Raw genomic sequence first — 10,424 nt, 5'->3', positions numbered from 1 at the left:
TTAAATTAAAATAACGTTTAATTAAAGTTAAAGCACAGCATCTGTAAATCACTATACACAGGTTAGTAGATAAGCATGTATCATTTCCTGTTAATGCCGTACAGTATAGCCTATGTACACTCTTGCGTTAGGAACAAAAATATACATATAGTAGATAGACATAGATTACACCTATTATCAACACAGTGCACTCTTGCCTCCATGTGACTAGGTCATCTTATGCACTGAGCTTCTTCAGAAGGTCAAGGGCTTCTTTATGGACCTAAAAAGAACAGGAAATAAACAAATTAGCTCCTATGCAATCAGAGTATACTGTGATAATGGTGCGTTCACGTGCTATCGGAAGTTCGGAGTTCCGACTGGGAAGTTTCACTTCACACCCTCGAAGTCGTTGTGGGAAACTCAGAACATGTTGTTGCCTAGTTGTGACGTTTCACCACTGATCTTTCAATCAAAAGATGACAACAAATCAGTTTGACTATTACAAACTTGTCAATGTGGATAATGTAACTAGTATGACCATATTGTCAATGTAAATGAATTCTGGCTAACTTGATTATTAGCAAACTTAGCTTATCTAGCTAGCTAAAATATTATTGGTTGAATCATTTTTCCGACTTCAAAAGCACTTGAATATAATGTCAGACTTGTAACTTCCTTATTGGGAAGTTTCCCACTTCCGGCGAGCATGTGAATGTCCAATTAAATTACAGGTAACAGTTATAGGGCCGGTTTCTGGACACAGGTTAAGCATAGTCCTGGACTAAAACACCCTTTCAATGGAGAATCTCCTGGACCAGGTTAAATATGTGTCCAGGAAACCGACCCACACAGTATTGCATTTTACCTCCTTGTCTTCCTCTGTGTGAGGGGGGTAGTCCCGTGCCTTTCTCAGCCAGAGCACAGCATTCCCCTGGTCCTTCACTGCCATGTACGACTTCCCCAGCATAAGTAGATTCTTACTGTAGAAGTTTGGGTCCACTATGGAAAGATGATCAAATGAGAGATAAACATTTACTTGTATTGCATCAAATTTGGCTTTGGAAACACAGACGGAACAATGAGAGAGATATTTCATAGAATGTATAAGTGTGAAGCATTCGGTTGGCGTTTCCACTCACTATCAAATATGGTGATGAGAGGAAGCCCAGTGGCCGGCGGTGGGAAAAGATGGAGCGAGATAGATTTTTGCAGACATTATGCTAATCTTCTTATCAATTAAACATTTGATTTCAATACAGTTTTCTGTTCCCAAAACTAAAATCTTTTACGAACAGAGTGGAATAAGTTTGGTAGATTTTACCCTTTGCCAAAGTTTCAAAAATTGCGTTGATTAGAAGGAGTGCAAGGGAAAATTGGGTGATTGCACATGTCACAGAGTAGGCGTTCCCTAACGGAAATATGCAAATATATGCTAGAACGTGCCAATAGGATCTCGCTAGCTCATGCTTTGCTCTGCCCCCCTCCTTGCTTGTTCTGCCTATTATGACTCATTTGTTCCTATTGGAAACGACAGGCTGTGGTCTATCTTCACATTGTATTGTGTTAGAATTTAGCATTTAGAACAACGAACCTTCTTCAGCTTTCAGGAAGAACGCCAAAGCCTGAGATGAAACAAAAATGATAGTCAAACATGATGCCTTACATTTTTCAAAGATCTTGTACTGTTCATATACAAAGAACTGTGGGTAAAAAAATAAGTATGACATCATCACGTATCTGTTCCAAATGGCCCCCTATCACCTATATAGTGCACTTCTTTTGACTAGTACCCATAGGTCCTGGTCAAAAGTAGTGCATACAGTGAGCTCCAAAAGTATTGGAACAGTCCAATGTTCCATCTACTGCGCAGCTCACCTCAGACTGCCGCACAGAAGAAATATGAGCCAGCACAGAGAAGCACGAGATTGAATTTCACTCAACGTTTCACTCTACTGTGGCAATTGTGATCGAATCAACACAATATTAGCCACTTTCAATGTAATATACCGAAACAAAACAAACGATGCAGGATTTATTATGCAAAACGAACTATGCAAGAGATTTTATTGTAGGCAGAGTGCATTGGAGTAGGATTCTATTGCAATGACAGGCACAACCTGCTGCATAACCAATCAGAGCTGCAGTAGGCCTATATGCAAATAGCCATTGCCATATATGGATCTGTGCCATTCGTCGTAGATGCACTTGTTTTGAGATCAAAGTGAGAACTGCATATTCTTAGCTAGTTAGTGAGTTATTAGCCCAGTTCTAGTCAACAATGGGGGAGTGGTTGCTACCAACAAGAGCATAAAATGTGTGCATTTTTGAAAAGCAAGTCAGGAAAACGAGTCAGGCTTTTCTATGTCTTCAAGGGGAAGTGTTGTATTTTGAGACATCTTGAATAAACTAAGTAGCCAATAGGCAGAGTGTAGCATAATTTGTCTGATTCTCTGTAATAATGGGATGAGAATAATAATGAATTTTATTTTATAAAGTGGTTTCTTGCATCAAATACAACATTTCAGTCAACTCGTCTGAAGGACGTGAATAAACAGGTTAATGCATGTTTTTTTTCTTCTTCAGAAGTCTAATAGGATGTAGGCATTGAACACCACACATTGGCTGCTTCTGTAGGCTGAATGATAGAACAGTTATTTCCATGTTAAAATGTTATGGGATGTGTTTTTCTCCATTGTTTTTGATGGTAGGCAACTGCTAGGCCTATATTATGATCAAATAGCCACAGACTACTTGGCCACTGTTAAAATGAACTTAAAGTGGGTACAGCCTCAGTGTTCACAGTAAACGCACGCTGAAAGTCGCACAGAATTTTCATACTGTTCAAGTTTGCAATCATTGACAGTGACTCATTTTCAGCAATGACATGTCACTGTCCCAATGCTTTTGGAGCTCACTGTATATAGGGGATAATGTGCCATTTAGGACGTAACACACCTCTTCGTATGTGGCAGTGGGAGGAGAGGCGAAGATCATGGCTGCCACTTTACGTTGATACCACGCCAACTCAGCGAAGGCAAAACACCTAAAAGAGAAAACAGGCTGTGTCACTACCACATAAGGCATTTTGATATTGTTTTAGACAGGAAACGTATAATTAAATATTGGGAGACAGACATGAAGAGGGGTACTGAAGGTACAGCACAGACAGTTGACCAAGCTGGGCCTCGAACCCCTGAAAAACTTGTTGCCCTGGTGCCATGTGTGGTCTGGAATCAGGAGCTTAGACCACTACCCAGACTCCGGCAAAACGGGCCGTGTATCTTTAGACACGGAACAAAAACTTACCTAAGAAGTAACAGTTCTATTTTATATACACTACCGTTCAAAAGTTTGGGGTAACTTAGAAATGTCATTGTTTTTGAAAGAAAAGCAATTTTTTGTCCATTAAAATAACATAAAATTGATCAGAAATACAGTGTAGACGTTAATGTTGTAGCTGAAAATGGCAGATTTTTAACGGAATATCTACATAGGCGTACAGAGGCCCATTATCAGCACCCATCACTCCTGTGTTCCAATGGCACGTTGTGTTAGCTAAACCAAGTTTATAATTTTAAAAGGCTAATTGATCATTAGAAAAACTTATGCAATTATGTCCCGTGTGGCTCAGTTGGTAGAGCATGGTGTTTGCAACACCAGGGTTGTGGGTTCGATTGCCACGGGGGACCAGTACGGAGAAAAAATTTATGAAATGCATGCATGCATACAAAATGTATGTAAGTCGCTCTGGATAAGAGCGTCTGCTAAATGGCGTAAATGTAAATGTAAAATGTTAGCACAGCTGAAAACACCAGGCTCAACCTCAACAGTGAAGAAGCGACTCCGGGATGCTGGCCTTCTAGGCAGAGTTGCAAAGAAAAAGCCATATCTCAGACTGGCCAATAAAAATAAAAGATTAAGACGGGCAAAAGAACACAGACACTGGACAGAGGAACTCTGCCTAGAAGGCCAGCATTCCGGAGTCACCTCTTCACTGTTGACATTGAGACTGGTGTTTTGCGGGTACTATTTAATGAAGCTGCCATTTGAGGACTTGTGAGGCGTCTGTTTCTCAAACTAGACACTCTAATGTACTTGTCCTCTTGCTCAGTTGTACACCGGGGCCTCCCACTCCTCTTTCTATTATGTTAGAGCCAGTTTGCGCTGTTCTGTGAAGGGAGTAGTACACAGCATTGTACGAGATCTTCAGTTTCTTGGCAATTTCTCGCATGGAATAGCCTTCATTTCTCAGAACAATAGACTGACGAGTTTCAGAAGAAAGGTCTTTGTTTCTGGCCATTTTGAGCCTGTAATCGAACCCACAAATGCTGATGCTCCAGATACTCAACTTGTCTAAAGAAGGACAGTTTTATTGCTTCTTTAATCAGTACAACAGTTTTCAGCTGTGCTAACATAATTGAAAAAGGCTAGTTGATCATTAGAAAACCCTTTTAAAATGATAAACTTGGATTAGCTAACACAACGTGCCATTGTAATGGGCCTCTGTACACCTATGTAGATGTTCCATAAAAAAAAATTAACTGCCGTTTCCAGCTACAATAGTCAATTACAACATTAATGACTACACTGTATTTCTGATCAGTTTTGTTTTTTTAATGTACAAAAAAATGTGCTTTTCTTTAAGAAACAAGGACATTTCTAAGTGACCCCAAACTTTTGATCAGCAGTGTACATAATTTCCATAATAAATAACCTACACTGAGTATACCAAACATTAGGAACCCGTTCCTAATATAGACCCCCTTTCGCCCTCAGAACAGCTTCAATTCATCAGGGCGGGGACTCTACAAGGTGTCGAAAGCGTTCCACAGGGATGCTGGCCAATGCTGACTCCAATGCTTTCCACAGTTGTGTCAAGTTGGCTGGATCATTCTTGATACACACTGGAAACTGTTGTGCGTGAACCCAATTCTTGACACAAACCAGCACCTATCACCATACCCTGTTCAAAGGCACTTACATTCTTTGTCTTGCCCATTCACCCTCTGAATGGCACACATACACAATCCATGTTTCAATTCTCTCAAGGCTTAAAAATCCATCTTTAACCTGTCTCCTCCCCCTCATCTACACTGATTTGAAGTGGATTTAACAAGTGACATCAGTAAGGGATCATAACTTTCAGCTGGATTCACCTGGTCAGTCTGTCATGGAAAGTGTATAACTCACCAATAACCCAAGATATGGATAGATGTGGCATCTTTTGGATTTAGCTCGATGGCCCTCTATGGAAGATACATTTTGTTTTAGAATGCTGCCAATATTTAAATTAATAATCATGATATGACATACTGTAAATTATTAAACACTTACCTGTAAATGTTCTTTAATGATGTAAGAATTTCCTATTTTTACTTTGACCCCCTCGTAATCGCCTATGTCACTGAGGCACACTGCATACCACTAACCAAGAGACGAGGGATAGAAGAATTAGAATACCCAGATAAATAATACTGTAGGGGCCGACCAGGATGCCAAAACAATGACCAAGATCGTCGTCCATATTCTCACATATTTTTGCTTACGATTAGCATTAATATGATTAGCCTACTTAATTTCTTGCACAACTTTAAAACTGTCTGAAGTATTTTAAGAGATCTACAAGTGTTTTCTATTATCAGAGGTCAGAACACAAAATTCTAGGTCTCAAAAACAGACAATCCTACCTTGCACTTGGTTAACTGCTGAATTTTCCTCTTTGTACCAGTAAACATGACAAAGTAGCAAATGTTTCACTGTTCAATTGAAAGTTGTATCAGTTTCCTATGAACCAACGTCTGTACTGATGCATGTATACATAATTCAGAATTACTATATAATCTTGAGACACAGAAGAATAATTCAGATTTTTTGCCAGCAGCCCATTAAGACATTTAGCCATGATCTTTTCACTGTGCTATTGGCCTTGGCTTTTTTAGCCTCTGTGCTATTAGGGTTTGAATTTTCACATGACCACCTTTCATCAAAGCTCTGTATTAGAATGTTTACCTCAACCGGACTTGCAGCAACTTGTCCACTTGGTCGATAGCAGCAAACCAGGCGTTAACGGATTAATCTTATTACCGTAGCCCCGAAATTATGCAGGCAAATTAACCTGATCAAAACCATGATTTAGCTTAGTTTCACAGCAGTAATAGTGTAGTAGGTTCTCTTCAGAGATTCAATGAGAAGAAACCATAGGCTTTATTACTTTGTGTGCTGCGAAGCAGGCCTCATTTTTCTCCAGGGCCTTCTTGGCGTATTCAAACGCCTCAAAGGTCAGCCTCTTCTTCTCGTCAGCAGCAATGTGAGCGAGGAGGGAGAGGTCACGAGATGCCCGCGCCAGCCTCCACAGGAACTCCGCATCATCACTGGACACACACACATATTTTATTTCCAAAAGTGTCGCTGCTGAATGGTCAGTAGAATATAGTGGGACAGAAATAGAAAGAACAATTTAACAGTATTTGGAGGGCATTCAGTGTTGTTGTTTTACGGCTTAAGTCACCTGACCTCGATTGCTGAGTTCCTGAACGGTACTGTAGCTTTGTCACTGATTTTTACTCGTTAGTTCAAAGACCCCGAACTGATGCCTAAACAGTGAGACAACCTGACTGGCAAAATCGTTCTGGATCCCAGCCAAACCCAATCAATACATACTACCATTCTGTTTTTGCAATGGTCACTGTCTGTCTGTCTATTACACATGCAATGGACAACACATGCCTTGACATGTTTATGAAATAGAGTAGGGCTACCTGTCCTTATACTGTAGCAGAAGCTGGTAGAGTTTCACTGTCTCCCCACAGCTGTACAGGTAGTCTGCTTGTTCCACAGCCTCTTCAGCTAGAATGAAAAATAGAGATTGCAAAATATTTTGCAATTGTGTTTTATTTCACCTTTATTTAACCAGGTAGGCAAGTTGAGAACAAGTTCTCATTTACAATTGCGACCTGGCCAAGATAAAGCAAAGCAGTTCGACACATACAACAACACAGAGTTACACATGGAGTAAAACAAACATACAGTCAATAATACAGTAGAAAAATAAGTCTATATACAATGTGAGCAAATGAGGTGAGATAAGGTAGGTAAAGGCAAAAAAGGCCATGGTGGCAAAGTAAATGCAATATAGCAAGTAAAACACTGGAATGGTAGATTTGTAGTGGAAGAAAGTGCAAAGTAGAAATAGAAATAATGGGGTGCAAAGGAGCAAAATAAATAAACACAGTAGGGGAAGAGGTAGTTGTTTGGGCTCAATTATAGATGGGCTATGTACAGGTGCCTGTGATCTGTGAGCTGCTCTGACAGCTGGTGCTTAAAGCTAGTGAGGGAGATATGAGTCTCCAGCTTCAGAGATTTTTATAGTTCGTTCCAGTCATTGGCAGCAGAGAACTGGAAGGAGAGACGGCCAAAGGAGGAATTGGCTTTGAGGGTGACCAGAGAGATATACCTGCTGGAGTGCGTGCTACAGGTGGGTGCTGCTATGGTGACCAGTGAGCTAAGATAAGGGGGGACTTCACCTAGCAGGGTCTTGTAGATGACCTGGAGCCAGTGGGTTTGGCGACGAGTATGAAGCGAGGGCCAGCCAACGAGAGCGTACAGGTCGCAGTGGTGGGTAGTATATGGGGCTTTGGTGACAAAACAGATGGCACTGTGATAGACTGCATCCAGTTTATTGAGTAGGGTATTGGAGGCTATTTTGTAAATGACATCACCAAAGTCGAGGATCGGTAGGATGGTCAGTTTTACGAGGGTATGTTTGGCAGCATGAGTGAAGGATGCTTTGTTGCAAAATAGGAAGCCAATTCTAGATTTAACTTTGGATTGGAGATGTTTGATGTGAGTCTGGAAGGATAGCTTACAGTCTAACCAGACACCTAGGTATTTGTAGTTGTCCACATATTCTAAGTCAGAACCGTCCAGAGTAGTGATGCTGGACGGGCGGGCAGGTGCAGGCAGCGATCGGTTGAAGAGCATGCATTTAGTTTTACTTGTATTTAAGAGCAGTTGGAGGCCACGGAAGGAGAGTTGTATGGCATTGAAGCTCATCTGGAGGGTTGTTAACACAGTGTCCAAAGAAGGGCCAGAAGTATACAGAATGGTGTCGTCTGCGTAGAGGTGGATCAGAGACTCACCAGCAGCAAGAGCGACATCATTGATGTATACAGAGAAAAGAGTTGGCCCAAGAATTGAACCCTGTGGCACCCCCATAGAGACTGCCAAAGGCCCGGACAACAGGCCCTCCGATTTGACACATTGAACTCTATCAGAGAAGTAGTTGGTGAACCAGGCGAGGTAATCATTTCAGAAACCAAGGCTATTGAGTCTGCCGATGAGGATGTGGTGATTGACAGAGTCGAAAGCCTTGGCCAGGTCAATGAATACGGCAGCACAGTATTGTTTCTTATCGATGGCGGTTACGATATCGTTTAGGACCTTGAGCGTGGCTGAGGTGCACCCATAGAGGTGGCACTGGATAGAGAAACTGGATAGGAAAAAGCCCAAAATCATAGATTTGCATGTTTAATCATATTGTTCTGTCTGATTCAATAGCTGTATCCCTTTCAAATTATTTTGATATTACATATAATTAAAACCCTTCTTAATTACTCATTTCCAGGTGGTGTGTACCTTTTTCCAGAGCATGGACCACAGTTGCACTCTGCACCCTCCTGTAGGCTTCCAAGCCTAGATAAGATAGTACTGGTAAGCTGAGAAAGAATGCAGTTCTTCCACCCTGCACCAGAGAACGGGACAGACAGAGGTAGTTGAGTTGAAGACATAAAACACTTGTCAATGTCAGTCACAGCCTGATAAAACCCAGATATGACTAAAGACTGCTTCACAAGACGTTATATGCTCAGTAGGTAGACCATGCCTATATCGAAAATTCCACCACAGTTACCTCTCTGGCTAGTCTATATTAGACCCCCTGCCAACTCCCCTTTCACTACTTGTGAGGAATCACACTTGTTGGTGTGCATGAGACGTTTTGTTTTTCATACTGGCTCAGGTCCTTCTGACCGAAAGTAGCCCTACCGAAAGTACCCGAGTCACAACAAATGCAGAGCGACAATTCTGAGGGAGAATCTCAATTGCATACTCCTCGCGTCCTCTCTCCTCACCTCCTCAAAACCCATTGGAGGAGAAGGTTAAAGGTGCAGGACCTCTGGCTTTCTCATCCAATGGGTTTTGAGAAGGAGGCGAGGAGAGAGGACGATATTAACTGAGATTCTCCCCTAATCAAGGCAGTATCAAATAAAATGTATTTATATAGCCCTTCTTACATCAGCTGATATCTCAAAGTGCTGTACAGAAACCCAGCCTAAAACCCCAAACAGCAAGCAATGCAGGTGTAGAAGCACGGTGGCTAGGAAAAACTCCCTAGAAAGGCCAAAACCTAGGAAGAAACCTAGAGAGGAACCAGGCTATGAGGGGTGGCCCCTTGGCCTATTTATTCAAGACACACTGTTGTTGTTTGTCTTGGAACCTGTCCAAGCTATGCAGGGGAGAAAATGTATTGTATGCAAGTAATATCAAATGAACACAACAATAATAATGATGATAAGAAAATGTCAATATTGTCAAATGTAATTTATATTGTCATGTGTATTCTGTATCATGTGCATCCTATTGTCCTTTCAATAGTCATACTGAACAAATGTTAAACAATGTGCAGAGACGATCACATCACATAAGAATAACCTACCTACCATACTGTATAACCCTACTGACCTTTCACCTACATCCATTCAGATAAGGGTAGTTTATCTAGTTATTGTATGTTTTACATAGTCAGATACTTTCAACAAATGGCCTACCAATCTGGTTCTATTCTACCAGGTCGCATGTAACACTTTCACATCAGCAACAGTAGAAACTGGGCGGATGAAGTAAATGAAGGTTTATTTACGTTAATAGTTGAGGTATTGCTCCTGAAAGTAGTCAAGTATTGTCGATGATATCCTCGGATCTTGACGGCTTTACAAGCAGGTGCTGATAGCACAGTCCGGGCAGCAAATCGCATAAAAGTTGCTCCTGTCATCCTTTTCCCTAATCAAGTCAAGAGCTGAATGATCACTTCAAGTCTGAGCCGAACAGCCTGGACTTTGAAAGGTAGAATGCGATACAAACGCGGGTCATTCAAGATCGCAATTAGCTAAAACGTTGCCACACAACACGAACTTCAAATCAGGTTGTTGTAAATCTGTTTAAGATTGATCGGGCATTATTACAGTTTAACTTGTATTTTCCACAGTATTCTCTCTGGTATCAATTGTTCAACTTCGAAACCATTGCACTGGTCGGTATGCTTTACAAAACTGTTTTTCTGAATGGTTATCTTAAATGCATCTTCGCAAAATACGTAATTGGTTTATGGTGTCGACTAGAAACAAGAAGCTACTTCATAGGTTCCGTAGTCAGAACTGACATCAACA

General features: G+C 41.1%; 1 protein-coding gene across 1 annotated transcript; it reads right to left on the bottom strand.

The window, feature by feature from the left end:
- On the bottom strand, positions 1-10,317 carry rmdn1 (regulator of microtubule dynamics 1). Its single transcript, XM_029698985.1, has 10 exons — positions 9,899-10,317; positions 8,617-8,722; positions 6,741-6,828; positions 6,194-6,353; positions 5,317-5,406; positions 5,173-5,228; positions 2,938-3,025; positions 1,574-1,604; positions 848-981; positions 1-262 (listed from the first exon to the last, which is right to left on the bottom strand). The coding sequence occupies exons 1-10, from the start codon at positions 10,028-10,030 to the stop codon at positions 218-220; spliced, it is 930 nt and encodes a 309-aa protein (XP_029554845.1). The 5' UTR covers positions 10,031-10,317; the 3' UTR covers positions 1-217.
- Positions 10,318-10,424: the final 107 nt, after the last annotated feature.

The sequence above is a fragment of the Salmo trutta genome, chromosome 2, assembly GCF_901001165.1.
Source record: "Salmo trutta chromosome 2, fSalTru1.1, whole genome shotgun sequence".
Classification (NCBI taxonomy): domain Eukaryota; kingdom Metazoa; phylum Chordata; class Actinopteri; order Salmoniformes; family Salmonidae; genus Salmo; species Salmo trutta.
Note: the sequence above shows the minus strand (reverse complement) of the source record. Positions and strands in the feature narration are given on the sequence as shown.

What these genes read in the sequence shown, in the direction of transcription:
- rmdn1 (XM_029698985.1), bottom strand. Translation starts at nt 10,030, where the DNA reads ATGACAGGAGCAACTTTTATGCGATTTGCTGCCCGGACTGTGCTATCA. An exon ending in CTGCTACAGTATAAGGACAG is followed by an intron (nt 6,354 to 6,740) that starts GTAGCCCTACTC and finishes GTGTGTGTCCAG; the next exon opens with TGATGATGCGGAGTTCCTGT. An exon ending in ACACAGAGGAAGACAAGGAG is followed by an intron (nt 263 to 847) that starts GTAAAATGCAAT and finishes TGTTCTTTTTAG; the next exon opens with GTCCATAAAGAAGCCCTTGA.